General features: G+C 48.0%; 1 protein-coding gene across 4 annotated transcripts in view; it reads left to right on the top strand.

The window, feature by feature from the left end:
- The window catches only part of ACBD4 (acyl-CoA binding domain containing 4), a 256,696-nt gene that overhangs the window by 167,969 nt on the left and 68,067 nt on the right, over positions 1–20,660 (top strand). For all 4 annotated transcript variants that reach the window (XM_086923872.1, XM_086923869.1, XM_086923870.1 and 1 more), the window contains one exon: positions 8,861–9,006. In XM_086923872.1, the coding sequence (XP_086779998.1) occupies positions 8,861–9,006 (146 nt within the window). The remainder of the gene's footprint in view (positions 1–8,860; positions 9,007–20,660) is intronic.

Here is a 20,660-nt window from a genome sequence, read left to right as displayed (position 1 = left end):
CACTGTAATCCACTCTACGCCGCTACAGTGTACGCCAATCCACTCTACACCTCTCTACTGTATGACGCTCTCCTCCACTCTATAAAAGTCTGCCACACTTCACGGTACTCTACGACATTCTACTCCACTCGATCCCTAAACACTGAACCATCCAACTCTACACGCCACTCTATGCCCGTACACTCAAGTGTATAATACTCTATTCCACTGTACGACATGTTTCTATATGACACAGCACGCCACTCGACCCCACTCCAATTTATAATAGTTTCCAACCTGCGCTACGCCAGAGACTTACTGCATCAGTCTACGATACTTGACTCCACTGAATGAGACACCATTCCACTACACTAAATAACACTTTACTACACTGTACAATATGCTACTGGACGCTACTCTACTCAATTTCTTTTCTTTTTTGTAAACTGTTTTTATTAACATAACATCAGTCATTACATTGGGATACATATGTTACAGATCTGTTACTCAGCGTTAACAAGTCCAGGTGACCAATCTTCAAACTATCATAAGATCTGCATGAGATATTTCAAGTACATCTTTCTTATAGCCATATGCAGTGCATAACAACATTCAGGTTTCGTATTTTTTTCAAGTCTTGCTCTTAAGTTTCTAGGTTTTTTAAAACACTGCATGGTGCGACCTTCCCTGAACCCCACCTCTTTACTATCTCTAGGTAAGTGCTGAATGATTGTTCACCTCCTCCCCTGTCTCAAGTCCATAGAATGTCAACCACAGGGTCCAGATCTTCTTGACCTTATTTGGGCATCCTCTGCCCTTATAAGTTACCCTTTCTGCCATCATGTACAGGTCCATGCTGCCTTTTCATTCCTTGAGTTTAAGAAGATCTGAGGCTACCCAACGCCGGACTATATCCCTCTTTGCCACCACCAGTCCTAGATTGCATAGCAGGAGTTTATTATGAGGGAGATCTATTTTGAGGGGATTCCTAATAGGATGTATTTCGCCTCCATAGTGAGTTGTGCCCCTAGTATTTCATTTAACTCCTGTAGTATCTGGGTCAAATAGCTTATAATGTGTTGGCATTCCCAGAGGCTGTGTATGTATGTACCTTGCTCTGTATGACAGCGCAGGCAGGTAGGTGTCTCAGCCCTGCCCATCACGTGCATGCGCGCCCTGTCATAGTATATCCAATGTAGGATCTTGTACTGTATTAGGCTGAGTCGTGATCTAATTGCCACTTTCCTTGTGTGCATCAGGGTAGCTTCCCAATCTGTCTTCTAGTATTTCCGTTGTGGTTTCCAATTTGGATCTGAGGAGTCTCAATTTGTCAGGCATATTGTTAATGAGAGTTTTATATGTCCATGATACAGCTTTACTTGCTATTTCTTCCTGCAGCAACCTACCCTCTAGGGACGCGTATTCGGGAATGTCGGTAGTGTCTAGCCCTTCCGCCCTCCATGCATGTTTCAGTTGCATATCTGTGTATCTTTGGGTGTTGCTTAATCAATATTCTGACTGGAGCATGGCAAAGGTGATGAGGCTACTGTTTCTTAAGATGTCCCCGAGTTTGGAGATCTCAATTGTGTCCCATTTTTGAAACCCTTGGACTTTGTTCAGCTCTGGTAGCCTAATTCCTTCCCAGAGGGGGGGTTTCCCTCGTGTGTCTGTTGTCCCACCGCATTTGTCACTCAGCTCCCTTCCAGGCCTCGATTGATCTCTGGTTGGCGGGGAGCAGTCTCCTAATTTACCCACCCCCATACAGATAGTGGAGATGTGTGCTGCTCTGCAACTGCAGCCTTTCCAGGGTGTAGGTTGGATGCTGTCCCGGCATGTGTACCTGTTCGTTGATTCCGATCAAGTGTGTTGTCCTGTAGTATGCCCGTATATTCGGTAGAGCAATACCCCTATTATACTGGTTACTTTGTAGTGTCTACATTGCAACTCTGAGTTGGCCCCATCTCAAAGTAGCTCTCGTAGTTCCTGATCGATTGTTACAAAGACCTTCTCTGGCAGCTTGCAGTATGTGTTTTGCAGTGTATAGAGCAGTTTGGAGTGCGTGATCCTTTTATACATTGCGACTCTACCCATTAGCGTCGGAGGCAGCCGCCTCTACCTCCCCATCTGCAGATTTCTGAAAGGACCCTCTTAATGTTACGGGTAAGATTCGTTTCATCATCAGTTGTAGTATATAGACCTAAGTAACTAAACCCTTCTTGAAGTACCCTAAGTTGTCTCGTAGGGTCTCGAAAGTCAAGGGTACCCCCAACTATGTAGAGGCTTGATTTGTCCCAGTTTATATTGTATCCTGCATGTGCCCCATACTCTCTGAATATCTACAGGATATGGGGGAGCGTCTGGTACGGATTGGTGATGTACAAGAGTATGTCCTCTGCGTACAGTGATATTCTTTCGTCCCTGAGCTGCCCTAAGTCATCCCTGAACTCACTCAGACCTGGGTGCATCCCAATTAAGCATGCCAGTGGTTCCAGCACCAACAGTAAGGGGGACTGGCGTCAGCCCTGTCTGGTGCCTCTTTTGATTGGAAAGTCTGTCGACAGCGCTCCATTAATGCGTACCCTGGCCTTGGATTGGTATATAAGAATTCTACCCAGTTGCGGAATACAGGGCAGAATCCAAATTTTATCTGGACTTGCCTCATATAGGGCCAGTGGACAGCGCCAAAGGCCTTTTCGCATTAAGGGAAAGGAACACTTGTGGGGTAGATCTACCTTTCATTGTGGAGAGCCAGTTCGCTAAGTGCTTGAGATTGTAACGCGTGAAACCTGTGGGCATAAAGCCGGACTTGTCGCCATCGCCCAATGCAAGAATCACCTATAGAAGTCCTGTGGCTAATATTGTGGCCAGAATTGTTGTCTCTATATTGAGTAGTGACATGGGTCGATACGATCCACAGTCCACGGCTGGTTTTCTGTGTTTATGGATCACAACCACTGTGGCAGTGCAGAGATCGGGTGGGAATGTCCAGCTTTCCTTTGCCACTTGATACATGTTTAGGAGGTGAGGGCCAAAGAGGCTGGCATTGCGTTTGAACAGTTCCGCCTGAGACCCTTTGGTCCCAGCACTTTCTCTGTCTTCAATTTGCTGATAGCATTGATATGTGTGGAGGATCCTGACTTCAGTAATATCCCAGATATTTTGTCTAATGTCTGGTTTTGCAGTTGTGTGGGGGCATAGACAGTGATCAGGGTTAATTCTCTCCTGCCCCACGTCCCCTGCTCCTGTCTCCTTCGATGACCTGAATTCCACTCTGTTTGGCTGCTAACTAGGAAGAACAATAACATTTGAATTCCACTATTCCCTCCCAACCCATAGGAACTCCCCTCACCTCTCATGCCCAATTCCCTCATTGGTCAACTGTGACAACTATTGGCGTAGGCAGTGTCTGAGAGCTCAGTCATCCCTACCCCCCTTTAATTCAACTGTTAACTAACTAGATGATTATCGTCTGATATGTAGTGCACCCGACCAGGCGTGACTCAGTAATGTCCTTTAGTTGGCTTATTTATCCAACTAGGTCTTCAGCTCATGCCGACTCTCGTGGCCTAACTATCGTCACCACTCTTGGAAGGCTGTAGTTGTGCAGCCTCTTGATCATTAGCTTCAGGGCTTGACACCTCCATATGTAGCTGTTTCGGAGGAGCGGGTGGTCACTGTCCGTGCCTGCCATGCATTCCTTGTCTGACTGATCTGTGAGTGTTTGTTTACGTTTTATGAGCGGTTTCTTATTTGTTTTGGTGCGTATTAGATCTTCCTCTGAGTCTGACTGCTGAACTGTGTCTCGTGGGGGCCGGTCTGCGTGGAATGGGGTCCCTCTTCCTGCTCTGCTCGTCCCCATAACGGTCTCCTCCTCTTTCCTCTCTGCCGCTTAGGATCTGATCTCATGGGGGTATCTTTTACTAAAGTCTCTATTGCATCCAGACCCTGTCTCCAGGGGTTAGGGGGTGTTCTTCGATCCAGGACCAAATGTCTTCCCGTGCCTGGAAGAAGTGGGAGGTACCTTGAAAGATCACCTTTAGTTTGGCTAGGAAGAGCAGTATGTACTGGATCTGGAGGGCTCTCAGTTTCGCTTTGACTGAATCAAATGTGCGTCTGTTTCTGTACCTCTCTGGAGTAATCTGGAAATACCCTTATCTTCGCATTGGCGTATGTTAGGCATTCTGTGGCTTGTTCTATTATGAAACAGGGCGAAAACTGCGTTGCCGGAAGGGAGCCTCTGAGCCATGTAATTAAGAAAGACTCTGTACCTTCCGAGCCCACCGGGAACCCACAGAGCGCAGGTTATTCCTGCAGGCCATATTTTTGACATTGTCCACCTTCCAAGTCTCTTCTGTCTAGGCGGCTATTTTGCCAGAAACTTCTTTCTGTTACTCTACTCAATTTCAATCTACAATTCTCCAGTCTATAACCATTGACTTTACAACACTCTTCTCCACTTTACTGTACAATACTCCTCATTACAACTATCCACTCCACTCTGCTGGCCACACACTTGATCCCATCTTCTCTGCAAGCTCCCACATCTCCTTCAGCCACACCAACGAACTCCACTGGACCGACCATCGCTGCATCCACTTCACCTTCCAGAAACCCACCACACACCAACGTACCCAACAGACCCCCTGCCGCAGCTGGAGCAAAATCGCCGAAGACCAGCTAAACACCGACCTCGCCCGGAGCCCACCCACAGTCCCCCTCCCCCGACGCCGTCGCCAGCAACCTCAGGCGTTGGATCGACGACTACGCCAACACCCTCGCCCCGATCAAGAAACCCTCCAACAGACATACCAACAAGAGTGCCAGCTGGTTCTCCACAGACCTACAGTCCTCCTAACAAACCTGTCTTAAACTAGAGAAGAAATGGCGCCATGAACAGACACTGGAGAACCACGCAGCCCACAACATCTCCATGCGCCAACACCATCACCTCATTAGATCCGCCAAAAAGACCTCCTTCGAGGACTGCCTCGACAACAATGCACACAAGAGCAAAGAGCTCTTCAACATCGTGAAGGAACTCTCCAACCCCAGCTTCAACACCAACGACATCCCACCGTCACAAGACCTGTGCAACTCCCTCGCCTCCTTCTTCCATCGCAAGATCGCAGACATCCACGACAGCTTCGACAACCAGACCACCTCAACAGCCAACGACACCTCGAGCCCCACGGCAACCAACCACAGCGACCCCCTGCTCACCTGGACTAACATCAACAACGACGACACCATCAAGATCATGAACACCATCCACTCCGGCTCCCCATCAGACCCATGCCCACATCACATCTTCAACAAAGCCAATGCCGCCATAGCACCCCATCTCCACAAGTCCATCAACATCTCCTTCGAGACCGCAACCTTACCGGAGAGCAGGAAGCACGCCAAGATCAACTACTTGATCAAGAAACCCAAGGGAGACCCGAAGGACCTCAAGAACTTCCAGCCCATCTCCCTGCTCCCGTTCCCGGCGAAAGGCATCGAGAAAACCGTCAACAAACAGCTGACCAGCTACCTCGAAGAGAACAACATCCTGGACCCATCCCAGTCCGGGTTCCGCAGCAACAATAGCACCGAAACGGCCCTCATCGCCGCCACCGATGACATCAGCAACACTGCTGGACAACGGCAACACCGCGGCCCTCATCCTCCTGGACCTGTCAGCCGCCTTCAACACGGTCTGCCACTGCACCCTACGCACACGCCTCTACGATGCAGGAACCTGACACAGAGCACTGGACTGGATCACCTCCTTCCTCTCTGGCAGAACCCAGAGCGTCTGCCTCCCCCCTTCCCGATCTGAAGCCTCCAAGATCATCTGCAGCGTACACTAAGGATCATCCATCAGCCCGACATTGTTCAACTTCTACATGGCCCCGCTCGCCCACGTCACCAGACTACACAACTTCAACATCCTCTCCCAGGCCGACGACACACAGCTGATCATCTCCCTCACCAAGGACCCACTCACCGCTAAAACCAACCTCCACGAAGGAATGAAAGCCGTCGCCGAATGGATGAAGCACAGCCGCCTGAAGCTGAACTCGGACAAGACGGAGGTCCTCATCCTCGGCTCCACCCCCTCAGCCTGGGACGACTCCTGGTGGCCAACCACCCTGGGAGAAGCGCTGACACCCACTGACCACGCATGCAACCTGTGGTTTATCCTCGACTCAATACTCTCCATGACCTAGCAAGTCCACGCCATCTTATCCTCTTGCTTCAACACCCTTTGCATGCTCCGCAAGATCTACAGGTGGATCTCCACTGACACAAGAAGAATGGTCTCCCAGGCCCTTGTCAGCAGTAGGCTGGACTACAGAAACGCCCTCTACGCTGGAGCCTCAGCCAAACTGCTAAAATGACTACAACACATACAGAACGCCTCTGCCCGCATGATCCTCGACATCCCCCGTAACAGCCACATCACACCCCACCTGAAATACCTGCACTGGCTGCCCATCAACAAGATGATCACTTTCAAGCTCCTCACCCACGCACACAAGGCACTCCCCGACACCGGACCAGCATACCTCAACGGACGACTCACCTTCTACACCCCAAACCGCCAGCTCCGCTCCGCCGACCGCGCCCTAGCTACCGGCCCTCGCTTCCAAAGAGCGACCTCTGGCTGCAGATTGTTCTCCTACCTCGCCGCCAAGACCTGAAACACCCTCCCCATCCTCCTACGGCAGACCCAAGACCTACTAACCTTCAGGAGACTACTCAAGACCTGGCTATTCGAGCAGTAGCAGCACCCCCCACCCCCAGCACCTTGAGACCCTTATGAGTGAGTAGTGCGCTCTACAAATTTTATTCATTCAATGATTGACTTGCAACACTAGACTCTACGATTTGAAGCACATTTTTATTTAAAAAAATTATTAACATTGAAATTTAATGAAAAAAACATAGGTTGAAGCTTAGTTATAGTTAAGACAACTTATTTTCCCTATACAAACCACGTTTACACTACTCAAACTTACATTTTTTAAGCTATAATTTTCATTCACTATTTATCCACCACCTTCAAATTAATAAATGTAGCGGACTTCATTACACAATATTTTCAGCTCACTTACCAGACAACACTAACTATAACTCACCACTCTACCATGCACTGTGTTGTGACAAATAATGTCACTTGAGAAGTTATGTGTTCTTATGAATATTATGAATTCACATGCTATACATCACATAGTATACAAAGGTATAAACAATGCATGGAAAAGGCATGTGTTATGGTTAATGAAGTGTGGCGAGTGAGGTGACGAGACGATGTTTGGAGGTGCGCGACTTATAGTAATTCGAAGGTGGTGCCTAAATTTGAAATTGAAGTTAAAATTTAAACTTTACAATTTATAATGTAAGTATGCTTGTATAGGAACTATGCAAAAGGTATTTCTAAATATAAATTATCCTTAACCTTTGTTTTTTTATTGTATGTTAATGTTATTTATTTTTTAATAAAAAGGTGTTTAAAAACGCACTGTGGAGTGTTATTTATTAGAGTGCCGTAAAGTGTAGTGTAGTACAGTACAGTGAAGGAGAGTGTCGTAGAGTCTAGTAGAGTGGAGTGACTTAGCAGACAGTGCTGTAAAGTGTTATACAGTGGAGTGGCATGGTGTATCATATTGTGGAGGGGAATATCCTAGTGTGGAGCGACGCCTTGTAAAACATAGTGGCATGCCAGACAGTAGAGCTGTGTTGTACAGTGGAGTTGACTTGAGTGTCATGAAATGGAGTGTGGTGGAGTGGAGTGTCATCGAGTAGAGTGTCGTGGAGTGACATAGAGTGTTGCAGAGTTTAGTGGGATAGAGTCAAGTTCAGTGGAGTAGAGTGTTTTATAGTTCGGTTTTTTCAATTTAGTGTTGTGCAGTAGAGTGGCAGAGAGCCTTGTACAATGGAGTATCCTTATTTATGAGAACACAGTACATGGTAGAGTGCCGAGTTACAGTTAAGTGTTGTCTGGTTAGCGAGCTGAATAGAGTGTGTAACGAGGCCCCCAACTTATAATAAATTATAAATGAAAGTTATAATAAGAAAAATGTACAAGTTTGTGTATTTTAAACTTAATTTGGTGTCCTAACTACATAAGGCTTTTACTTTTGGTTTTTTCAATGAATTTTAATGTATGAATTTTAATGTTTTTAAAAACATTTTTAATAAAATGGTGTTTTAAATTATACAGTTCAGTGTCGCAAGTGGAGAGTTGTTATGCGGAGTGTCGTACAGTACAGTGGAGGAGAGTGATGTAAAGTCTATTGTCAGAGACTAAATTATTGTAGATTGGAATCGAGTGAAGTAGAGTAGAATGTAGTAGGTATTGTATAGTGTTGTAATGTGTTACATAGTGTAGTAGCATAGTGTCTCACATACTGGAGTCAAGTATCGTAGACTGTAGCAGCGAGTCGTACAGTGGCTTGGATTGTCAAACAATAGAGTAGGGTGAAGTAGAGTGTCATAGCGTGGAGTTTCGTCAAGTGGAGGAGTGTGTTGTGGAGTGCCGTGCCATATAGTGGAGTTGACTTCAGTGCATTCCTATATTAGGAAAGTTGTAAAAGTCAAAAACGACGAATGGCTTTTGCAGGAGAGAAAGTACCTCACAGATCTTTATTGTGTCATAGTTCTGACACCTACCTCTGTTACTGGTAAGTACTTACTTGTGGGCTTCGCATCTTTGTATGGTTTTATACTTTTTGTTTTAACAGCCAATATAGATTGTACGTGTAGAGAAAACAGACATAGGACAGACTTGTCATTGTGCCTTATTTATCCATGCTTCCTCAGTCATGTTATTTTGTGATGTATCTCCTTATTGTGTTCCACTAACTTAAAGATTGATGCTTTTTCCTCATTGCAGAGCTACAGTGTGGGAGGGAAAGCGAGAGAGCAAAAGTACACACAGAGATGAATGTCCATGTGACTTCTGCCGTCTGCAGACTGCAGGAAGACATGCAAACCCTTCAACTTAGGCTCAGCCACCTGGAAGCATTGGTTGCAACAAAGGTACAGCACTCCATAATATTGACTGATGTACAATATATATAGATTCACTGGGCACCAACCACAGCCACGTTTCAGCAGAGAGAGTGTTGTTCCCATTTTTATGTCCCAGACTATTTTATGTACAGCAATGCCAAAAGAAAATGCCTCCCTGCCCACAAACGGCAGACCTCTAAAGAAGCATTTATGACTTACAAGATCGAGCTTTAACTAGATTTCCAACATTTATATTGAAAAGTCCCAGTGAACCAAAACTGTTGTCATAAATGACTTGAATTACCTTTTCTAGCAGATGTATGTGGACAGTCTGACATTGTTACAATGCTCCTGGATTTGTTTTTGGCTCTGAAACTAATGGATTCCATGTGAGACCTAGGTCCTAATTTAGCGGATGATGGATTGGTTCTACGTCACACATGTAAGTATGGGCCCCTAGTGTGGGTTGGTCTGAAGGCTGTCTCTGGCAGGAAAGAGATTACAATTTGATTCTTTAACCTCAGAGCTTGTCTTCTTCATTCATGGGATACTTCAAGAACCTGCCTTCGTTGCAGCATTTTTAGCGTTTACATCTATTTTCTTCAAAACCTCATCCGCCTTTATTAACAGTTTTTTTTACCCTGTGTGCGCCAAATATGCTTTATCCAGAAGTACCTTCATGCCAACCTCCTTTTTTCGTTGTCTAATGAGCTCTAAGATAAAATCTTTTTAAACCTAAGTGTTCAACGGTGTAGGTGATTTTACTGATATCAAGGAAATGCAATACACCATTACATATTTCTGAGCACAGAGGAGTGCCCTCATTTATCATTCCAAAAGATAGGTCTGTGGCCCCATTGGTTGATTTCAAATTGAAAGCTGGTAGCTTCTTGTATATTGCCTTTCCTATTGCCTTCCCTATATCCTCATCATCTGACTAGAGAAATACAAATTGCTGCACCACAGAACGTTTGTATCTGCCTCTTACTTGACAGAATGCTGTGAAATTGAAGTCTGGTGTTTTTAGAATGCCATGATATAGTTGGGGAATTTAGTGATGCAGTTACGTACAAAGAATGTAGGGATTGAGAGATTCTAAGGGAGTTCATTTTAGAACTACAAAGTAGTGCTAACGCCATATATTTGTGAATATACTGGAATTGAACTCAGAATATTCTTAAAGCATTGGTGTTCATTTCAACTTATTTTTGGTGGTGCATTTGAACTCGCCATGCGCAGGGGGCAGAAATGACCCTGACCTTCACCACTGGAATGATAAGAAAATAAGTAGGTAGGTGCACTTGAAGAAACACTTGGAACTAAAGAAGCTTTAGAAACAAAGATGATTGCTACCGAGATAAAATATTTTCATCACGATGCTCCTTTTGCAATATAAGGGATTCACTTAAAGCTAAAGCGGTTAACAATTTATATCATGAATCAAATAATAACAAGCTGCGCGAGATACAAGCACCTGGTAAAGGGCCACCAGGGCTGACATGTGCGTGATGAAAACAGCACTGTATAAGTGTGCGCCAGAATCCGCAGGACAGCTAGAGGGTGTGTTTGCTGCACAGAATTTTCAGTCACTAAACAAGAGCCAGCCCTAAAGGAAACATTCTCTTTTGAGCGACGCGTGGGACCACTAGAAGGCGCGTGCGCTCCATGGATTGTTCAGTCAGCAGTTGCGAGTCAGCCCCCCGAAGCCTGATGCTTCTCTCAACAAAAGCGAGCCAGTACGCTTGAGAAAAACGGAGCAGTGTAAGGTCAAAAGACATCCGACTTCTGAGGCTGAGTGACATATCAAGTAATAAAGAACTAGTGAGAGCCAGTATGCTGAAGAAAAACGTTTAAGCAAACATGTTTCAGAATGTGGCAATGCAATCAGAAATAATAGAAACCATTGCAAGACACAAACCGAAAATTATGCAAGAATAAGTGCTGGTAATAAACAGAAACATGAGACGTGTTTTGAGACTTTCTTGCTGGGTTACCCTGAAACTACATCCAGAGGAAAACTTTGAAAGAAAAAAAAAAGAATTTCCAGCAGTCACAAACTCCAAAAGTAATTTTTTAAAATATTATTGAAGTTGTCAGTTATTGTAGATTATTTTCTTGGATAATTCTTTTAGGATGTTATATTAGTTGTTTTGGATTGTTAATTTAGACATTAAATCATAAGTATTTCAGAACAGGAAATAGCACTAGCACATACTTCCCTTGTAAACCCGGAAGAACCACCAGTTTCCTCCAAGCAGTGGAAGAAGCTAGTGCTAACATACATGTTAGCTATTGGGGCGATAAAAATGACCCAGTAAGGAAGGAAGGAATACTTTTGCATAATTTCTGCATAGACGGCAGAAGAACTTACTAAGACTTTCCAGAACTTTCACAAGGAATAGGAGAAGACCAACCAAATAACATCTGTGATATGTCACTTAAGATTTCAAAAGGACATTTCACACTGAAAGTCCAAGTAGTATTTGACCGGCATAAATTATTTTGATCAACGCAAATTGTGATGAAAATGTAATATGGTATGTGGCGCCCTTCAGAGAATGATTCATATTGTGTGCCCGGCCGGACAGGGAATAGCTGCCAGCCCTGGCAACCTGTTCGACTAGCCCAGGGAGTGGGGGAGGGACGGGAATAGTGCTAGTGAGAAGAACCGCTATCACTTTTGTTGCCAGTCTGGCCTGATCGTGTAAATTTAGAGAATTTTGGGAGTCTTTAATTGGAGATTAGATCGTACGATGCATGAGTAACAAGAAGATAAATATGAGAACATAAAAGAGAATCTGAATTTAGAGGATGGAATTCAAGCAAGGGAGTTGGAACATACAGTTGTATGGCTTAAGAGATGGAAAGGTGTGAAGCAGCAGCTAAGGCGGCTGACCCCGGAGCGCTGGCTTTTGGTTCGATCCCCTGCACCGGTTAACTCTGCTCAGCATCATGTGAGACTGGGTAGGCCCGCAGCGCCTTGAAACCCTTAATGGGGTGATATGTTTGTGCTTTACAAAATAGGAATTATAAATTATAATTATAGAAAATGTACTTTCCAAAGTGGGAGTAGAAATGGCAAGTTTATGGTGGTAAGAGGAGAAAGAATAGTTGTAAAATCATGCAAAACAGTAGAAGCTCAACATATATATGGAAAGTGATCAAGAAATAACATTTTATCATTGTGGGGCACCTGGGTATCTAGGATTACGTGTGGGATGTGCAGCTTTTGATATAATATGAAGAACTTGTAGCAAGCGAGGCCACATGACTAAAGTGTGCAAAGAAAACGATAAAGGTACTTACAAGGGGTTGAAGAGGTAGAAGGTGGATGTGAAAGTATACAGGAAGTTGCACTTTTAGTATACGAGACGAAAAATGTGGAATGATCCAGAAGGTAATGGACTCTGAGTATAAAATAAAGGGGCCACTGACAAACTTGAGAAACAACATTGTGTGATGAAAATAGGAGATTTGAAGGTAAAATTACTAGCAGACACTGGAAGTTTATATTCTTTGTTGATGGCAGTGGCGGCTGGCATGTACTGGGAAGGAGGGGAGCTTTTTTCAGTTAAAAAGATTTACCTTACAATGTCCTCGGCTCTGGAGTTCTTCTTTCGCCGACGCCCACATGAACTGGATGCTGGAACTGTCTTAACCTATCCTGACACTGCTCTCATGCTGTGAGAGCAGAGCCCTGATAGGAGGGAGTAACCTCACTCGGCACTCGACATGGCCCTGGAGGCCGGCACTTACTCTAACCCAGCCGTCGTAAGACAGCTGGGTTAGAGGTTTCAAATTGCGCATGTGTGGCTGGCTATCACCAGCCAGCTGGCCACAGGGACATGGATACTTTGAAAAGTGCATAGCCAGCCCACCCTCCTCCCTACTGCTATTGCTCAGCAGCGGTCCCTCTCCCGACTGCTGCTGTGTTCGGAATGGCAGGTGAAAAATAAAATGGTAATAAATTACCATTTTATTTTTCATCTCGGAGGCTTTGGGAGGGGGATTTAAGTGGGGCAACACTTCTTCGCTCCTACGGCGGAGCCACCCCTCCTCCCCTTGGGCGGACACCTCCAAAGGATGATGCCGCCCCCTCAGACCTTAAAATAGCTGCTCACCGGTCATGACCGCATGTCCAATTCCCTAATAAATACGACGACCTGTGGAAAAGAACTAAAGGACAACTACACTATCTAAATCAACATGTCATGACATACCATCATCAGGCTACTAGGGGAAAAAGGCCTAAACAAAATTGCAAACATTATTCATACTTCAACACCACTGCCCAAACGGGAAGCAAATAATTAATACACGAGAAATATACACAATAAACAGTATGCACCAAAACATTGTAACCGACATTTATGCTTCAATAATACATCCTAAACGGGAAAAAACAAATTAATTAATATCAAAACAGGTATACATAATGTACAACCCAGCTTTGTTCCAGGGATGGTGGGTGGGGAAAATTAGGAGGCCCCGAGCGCGGGGCACGACCAGTGTGGGGGAGCGTCCAGGCGACAAGAAGGGCCACCTGAGCGCTCCCCCTTCCTTTATTCCAAGGGACGCGGGTAGAGGGCGGGCCGCCCTCTCCCCCCGCCCCTAGCCGCCCGCCCCTCTGGCCCGGAAGTCTGCACAACGCCTTCCGGGTCAGGGATCGGGCGCCGGCCAACCGGTGGTGTGGCGCACACCTCCCGCGTATTCATTGGACGCCGGGAGATCACGACCCCCACCACCGGGAGGCAAGGGGAGAGGGGATCGCTGCACCGCCATGCAGGCAGGGGGGCAGAGGGCCCCTCCTTTTCACATGGTCATTGACGGCTACCCCCCCCTCCCTGTGTACCCACATCAACCCAGAACACATTGACATGGAACATGATTTGTCTTTGGAAGGCGGGGGATCGCAAGGACCCCCGGCCGTATTTATTAAGATACAAAATAATAAAATTGTTAAATAAAGTATACAATTGTTATGCAAAAATATTCAGGAACATTAGATACAATCATATCGACAAGTATGATCGGCTCGGAAGCTTGTTTCCGGTCCAGGGAAGACATGGCTTGGCAGTTTGGGCTGGACTGTTCCCATGAGGCACAGGGTCAGACTGATTTGCATATAGCCATGTCTGAACTGGGGTGGCAGAGTGGGATAAAGAACGGTGATGGATTAAACCCAGATCTTTTGACCGGGTGTGAGTGTTTGATTGATTCAGATGCTCCGTCCATCACCACCCCCTTTTGTACTGCTTTTGGCCACCATAAGTGTGGCAGGGTATGCTCAGACATGAGTCCCTTGCTCACTTTGCCACTGGATTCAAGCAAGCCGGGCTGAAGACGTCTGGAATGCCAGAAACCGGTCCTCTAAAGCTTGTTTCCGGTCCAGGGAAGACATGGCTTGGCAGTTCGGGCTGGACTGTTCCCATGAGGCACAGGGTCAGACTGATTTGCATATAGCAATGTCTGAACTGGGGTGGCAGAGAGGGCTAAAGAACAGTGATGGATTAAACCCAGATCTTTTGACTGGGTGTGAGTGTTTGATTGATTCAGATGCTCCGTCCATCACCACCCCCTTTTGTACTGCTTTTGGCCACCATAAGTGTGGCAGGGTATGCTCAGACGTGAGTCCCTTGCTCACTTTGCCACTGGATTCAAGCAAGCCGGGCTGAAGACGGCTGGAATGCCAGAAACCGGTCCTTGGAAGCTTGTTTCCGGTCCAGGAAAGACATGGCTTGGCAGTTCGGGCTGGACTGTTCCCATGAGGCACAGGGTCAGACTGATTTGCATATAGCCATGTCTGAACTGGGGTGGCAGAGTGGGCTAAAGAACGGTGATGGATTAAACCCAGATCTTTTGACTGGGTGTGAGTGTTTGATTGATTCAGATGCTCCGTCCATCACCACCCCCTTTTGTACTGATCGGCTAACCGTAACAAGATTCTAATACAGCTTGTTTCCTAACCGAATCTAACATCCTCATCTGAAAATTTTTGCATACTAACATTTATGGCCATATGGCAAGGTCGCTAACCGGTGTCAGGTCTTACAAGCTGCGCCCTTACCGCAGGTGCGCATGCGCAGCCGAGCCCGTTAATTACCCGGTCCACCCGTGCAGCCAAGCCCGTTAATTACTCGGTCCACCCATGCAGCCGAGCCCGTTAATTACTCGGTCCACCCATGCAGCCGAGCCCGTTAATTACTCGGTCCACCCCGTGAACTCCATTTAACCACTGAAGGAGGGCCCTAACACGCGTAACCAGTTATACCTGCCCCTGAAGTTCTAGGAGGGGCCAGTGACCCCTCCTCCCCCTGGGCGGACACCTCCAAAGGATGATGCCGCCCCCTCAGACCTTAAAATAGCTGCTCACCGGTCATGACCTTACCCCCACAGGCCAGCATTGTTACCCGACGATCTGGCCTCCCCCCTTCCTACTCCTAAGAAAGGTCATATTCACCTCGCAAATCCCTCTAGCCATGCCAATATGTTATTTGACCACAGGACATTCCCGGCCTCAGTCAAGTGTACCCCGTCCCGTAGGTAGAAATGCTCCCCCCAAATACACCCGTGGGGAATCGTCTGCAACCGGGGGGCTTGAAATAATTTGTCCAACTGTGTGTTGATCGTCCTTACCGAGTGATTCAACGCCTTGACCGAGTCCCCCCCTCGCCACTGCCACCGAGGAATAAGCTGCGACCAAACTACCGTGCAACCCGCGCATGTCCTGGACACCCACCCCAAGGTGGAGATGATTTCCTCTATCAGGATGCGCCTCCCCAGTTTGGCCAAATCGTTCTCCCCCAGGTGAAGTATCACCACTGACGGGGGGGCGGTTTGCTGAGATAGGAGTTCCAGAAAGTAGTCTTTGAACTGTCTGATGCATAAGCCTCCCCTCCCAAAGAAGGAAACAGAAAACCCCTTTTCCTCAGCCCTTCTCTTCCTTTCACCTGAAAGAAACACGTGTTTAGCGCGCCGCACATAAGAGTGGCCCACAATCCAAGTCACCAATGTCCGTTGATCTTCTCGTTGCTTGTGTTGAGATGCTGTTGTTTCTTGCTGACATTCGGCGAGTTCCTCCCCCGCGTGACAGGTTTGAGAAACTGCAAAACCAGAAAATACCAAGCGTGAGTCATCTTGCCATGTTATAACATGTACATACGTATATATCGTTTGTAACATTCAGACGACCATCTCCCAATCCTTTTAACCTTTTCTACTGAGAGTCCCCTTACAACTGCCTCAGTTGCTGCCCCAATTCTGAAAGAATGGGTACCAAATTCCGTGGGATCCACGCCTGCTTTTGCGACCACCAACTCCAGGACTCTCCTAAACTGATACCTGGTCAATGGTGTACCATCCGTTTGACACAATAGTGCCCCCCGGCATACCCTCCCGCTGCCTTCTAAAAGCCTCTACATGCGGGACCGGGCAGCATGGGTTGGTCCGAGCCCGGTGGAGCACTATGGTATCCCCCGTCCCTCCTGGTCGGTTTTTGATCTTTGAATTGTCACCCACATTGTATCTTCTTCGATCACAGCGCAGGCCACTTGAAGGCCGCCCTGCTTATCACCTTTTGACGCCGCTACCAGATCGCCTATCCTTAGAGTTCCATAGAACGCTAGTGCGAACGCAGCTTTGAACAGCAGCACCTCCCATGTTGAGCTACAGATGCCCTGAAGTGCCAACAATAGGGCTGTGAGCCTTACCAGCCCGATCGGCTTTCTCGCATCCGTCGAGTGTCCCTGTATGCGACGCCAGCCCCTCAACGCCTTGCGCACTACAAAAGTGTTTGTAGGGTCCCTCATGCCCTTGGCTTGTGCGAAGAAGGAAACTGCCGCCCTGTGCCTACTTGCAGCTGCCACCGAGCGCCCTTCCTTGTGCATCAATTCTAAGTACGCAACAAAACTGTCCTCCTGCGCCCAGCTAACCTCCCACCTGTGCCCTAAGAAAGTACAGTAAGACAAGAACGCCCCTTCGTATGCTCTCTTGGTCCTGGGGGCTAAGCTAGATGCCACGAGGTGCGGTAGTCTGGGGTACCAATCCGCCAGAGAGCAACCGGAAAAGGTGCTGGCGAGGGATCTGCTGCTGGAAGCTGCTCCCTGAATACCTGCATTTTAAAGCGAGAAAGGGCGTCAGCTGCATTATTGAGAACGCCTGGCACATGTTTGGCTCTGAAAACTACATTCCATTTCAAACATTGTAGCACAATCTCCTTTACCAAGCGCAGTATGAATGGACACCGTGCTGCTTGCTGGTTAATGCATTCCACCACGCTCATGTTATCCGACCAGAACACCACCGACTGATTGCTTAGGTGCTCCGGCCAAACCATCAATGCTACCCATATCGGGAACAGTTCTAGAAATCCGATGTTGGTGGTCAAACACCACGACCTCCACTCCTCAGGCCATCTCTGGGCGACCCACTTGGTCCCCAGGATGGCGCCAAAGCCCATGCTACCAGCAGCGTCTGCCCATAAACCCAACTCTGCTGATGTCGTGGGGGGGCCGGGCCACACTATCCTGCCATTAAAGTCCTCCAGGAATGCCATCCATATCCGCATATCCTGGCGAACCTCGGATGACAACCTAGTGTGGTGATGTTTCTCTCGCAATCCCTTCATGGCTTGGGCAATCGAGCGAGAGAAGGGGCGTGCCATTGGGATGACCCACAATGCAAAGTTCAGTTGACCCACCGTCTCCTGTAGTTGTTGTAAGGTAACCTTTACTTTGAGTAGGCACTGGCGCAGCGCCGCCTTAAACCTAGACACTTTGTCTTTGGGTAACCTGAAGCACCCTTCCAATGAGTCTATTTCGATACCCAGGAATTCCAAACAGGTGGACGGGCCAACCGTCTTCCCAGGCGCTAGCGGAACCCCGAAAGCCCGCATGAGCACGCAAAATTCCTGCAATGCCCAAGCACACTCCCGAGTCCCCGCCGCTCCCAGAAAAAGGAAGTCGTCCAAATAAGGCATGACCTGTTTGTGGCCCGTGGACTGCCTCATGACCCATTCTAGAAAAGAGCTAAAAGTCTCAAAGTATGCACATGAAATGGAACAACCCATAGGCATGCATTTATCCATGTAAAATTTGCCTTCAAAGACGAAACCAAGGAGGTGGTGGTCCAAAGGATGTACCGGTAGAAGACGAAAAGCAGATTCAATGTCCGATTTAGCCATTAGTGTGCCCCGCCCCAATCCTCGCAATAGTTCCACCGCCTGGTCAAATGAAGCGTACTTCACACTACAAATACCCTCATCTATAGCATTATTCAAGGATGCCCCTCTTGGTGCCGATAAGTTGTGAATCATTCTAAACTCGCCCTTTTCTTTCTTGGGTACTACACCCAATGGTGAACACACAAAGTCGGGCACTGGCACCTCCTGGAATGGCCCAGCTATCCTGCCCTTGGACAGCTCCTTTTCAATCTTAGCAATCACTACTGCAGGGTTATGCTGTACCGATAACTGATTCCTACAATGGGCGCTGCCTGTGTATCCCCCTGCCGGGATCCGGAAACCTTGGGAGAAACTTTCCTTTAGTAGGGCGGCCGCTGCGTGGTCTGGGTATTTGTTCAATAACTGATTCCTACAATGGGCGCTGCCAGTGTATCCCCCTGCCGGGATCCGGAAACCTTGGGAGAAACTTTCCTTTAGTAGGGCGGCCGCTGCGTGGTCTGGGTATTTGTTCAACCATGGGATCATTGCCAAGACGTCAATGGGAGAGGGACCAACCGTGCCTTCTACGCTATTCTGGTTTGTTCCCCCCTCTCTGACTTTGATTACCATGTCTCGATCTGCATGTTGTTTCGGGATGGGAGGTGTGACCGCAAATTGCGCAGGCATGTCTGAATTTACATGTGCCAGCCGGCCTCGCACAGGAGCGCTTATTAAAGTCCCAGCACACACCCTTCCTTTCTCCGCCGCCCCCTCTATTCTTCCCCGGGAACTCATTCCCCTGTGCTGACCGAAAGGGCTGCTGGGGTTTTGCGAGGAACACATTGGCTACACTAGTGGGCTGGGCCGGGGTCGTGTTCCCCGAGAACTACTTATGCCACGACAGCGAGTCAACCCTGTCCCATGTCAATGACAAGTCAAATTCCTTAGATTTCCTGAAATTCACATCATATTCCTTCCATGCCTCCCCAGGGTACTGCTCGCTCCACCCTACAATCCTGCTCTGGTAGCAAGCCATTGCTGCCTGTACATTAGGAGGGCGTTCAACAGTGATAGCCGTAAGGATGGAGAAGGTCCTGATCCAATTAATCAAAGTTTCCTCCACCCTGAATTTAGCACACTGTACTCTCCATTCACTAGGGTGCATCCATTCTTTAAGTACTTTGGCATTCTCCATTTCCCTATTGTCCAATAACAGAGAAAAAATATAGATATACTTTCCCGCCCAAATCATTTCCTTTACAGCCCGAGAAACATGTTGCGCTAAATCCTCGCTCCTAGACGGGATTGAACCTTCCCCCAAGAGAGGCAAAGCCACCTCCTTACCATTACCGGACACTGGAGCCGGTCCACCGTCGCTTCCGTTCGGTTGGGCGGTATTCATACCTGCAGAAGAAGGAGAAGAGGAGCCCGCAGCCCCACCAGCAACTGTTGCCGCCCTAATTTTTTCCACCATCTTAGCTGCCTCAGCCGTATGATCCAACATTGAGGGCAACACACCCCCCTTCTGCAGCCAAGGGAGTATAGCCGCAATCTGCGCTGTTAGCTCGGGCGGGATTGGAGCTTCAGAATCCGGCACCACCAGCGGGGGGGGGACCTATGGGTGCTGGCACGGAGGCCAACGGAAGCGGCCAAACAGGGGCAGGCGGGGCCGGCCCCACAGGAGGGGCCCCCGATGGCAAAGCAGGAGCCGGTGCCGTGGGAGCCGGGACTACCGGCTCGGGGGTAGTGGGAACAGCCATAGTGCAGGAGCGGGTGCGCTGCGCCTAGATCTCTTGGCCTTGCTCCTTCTAGGTGAGGAGTCGGAATCCGCATTTGGCAAAGGCGCCGTAATCTGCCATTTGGGCCTACCTTGTGGGCCCGCAATATCATCAATCCTCTCCATCATGCGAGCCTCTAGGCTATCAACCTTACCCAATCTCTTATTAATGGCATTCATTCTACGCATCATGGCTTGCATCATCATCTCCATTTTCGTCCCCTTAGCCCCCTTAGCTCCCGGCATTTTGCTGCTTACTGTCCGACACTCTTACTGCTTGGATTCGCAACCCGTGCACCTTGTACCTTCACCAGACGGAGGATACGCAGGGGGCTGTGGGCACCACGCAACTGCGACCGCAACACCCCGGCTAGTCCGATTATTAATGGTGGCCAAACTCTAACGTAGACCCACCCGGCGGCCACAAGAAGCAATGAAATGCGAGCCCCCCGCTCTCCTCTTACCGTCGACGTCCTGCGTGTTCTACGTCCCGTACTCCAACCACCGACTGTAACCCCAATTATCAGATGAAAGCCCCGGCACGTACGATCCACGCTCAGACTGTCTGCTTCTAATGTCGCGCTCACACACACTCCAGCGGCAATCCTTGACCTGAAAGATAAGAACAGAAAATTAGGAGGCCCCGAGTGCGGGGCACGACCAGTGTGGGGGAACGTCCAGGCGACAAGAAGGGCCACCTGAACGCTCCCTCCTCCTTTATTCCCAGGGACGCGGGGAGAGGGC

Source organism: Lissotriton vulgaris, chromosome 5, assembly GCF_964263255.1.
Source record: "Lissotriton vulgaris chromosome 5, aLisVul1.2, whole genome shotgun sequence".
In the NCBI taxonomy this organism is placed as follows: domain Eukaryota; kingdom Metazoa; phylum Chordata; class Amphibia; order Caudata; family Salamandridae; genus Lissotriton; species Lissotriton vulgaris.
This window is presented reverse-complemented; position numbering and strand designations above follow the sequence as displayed.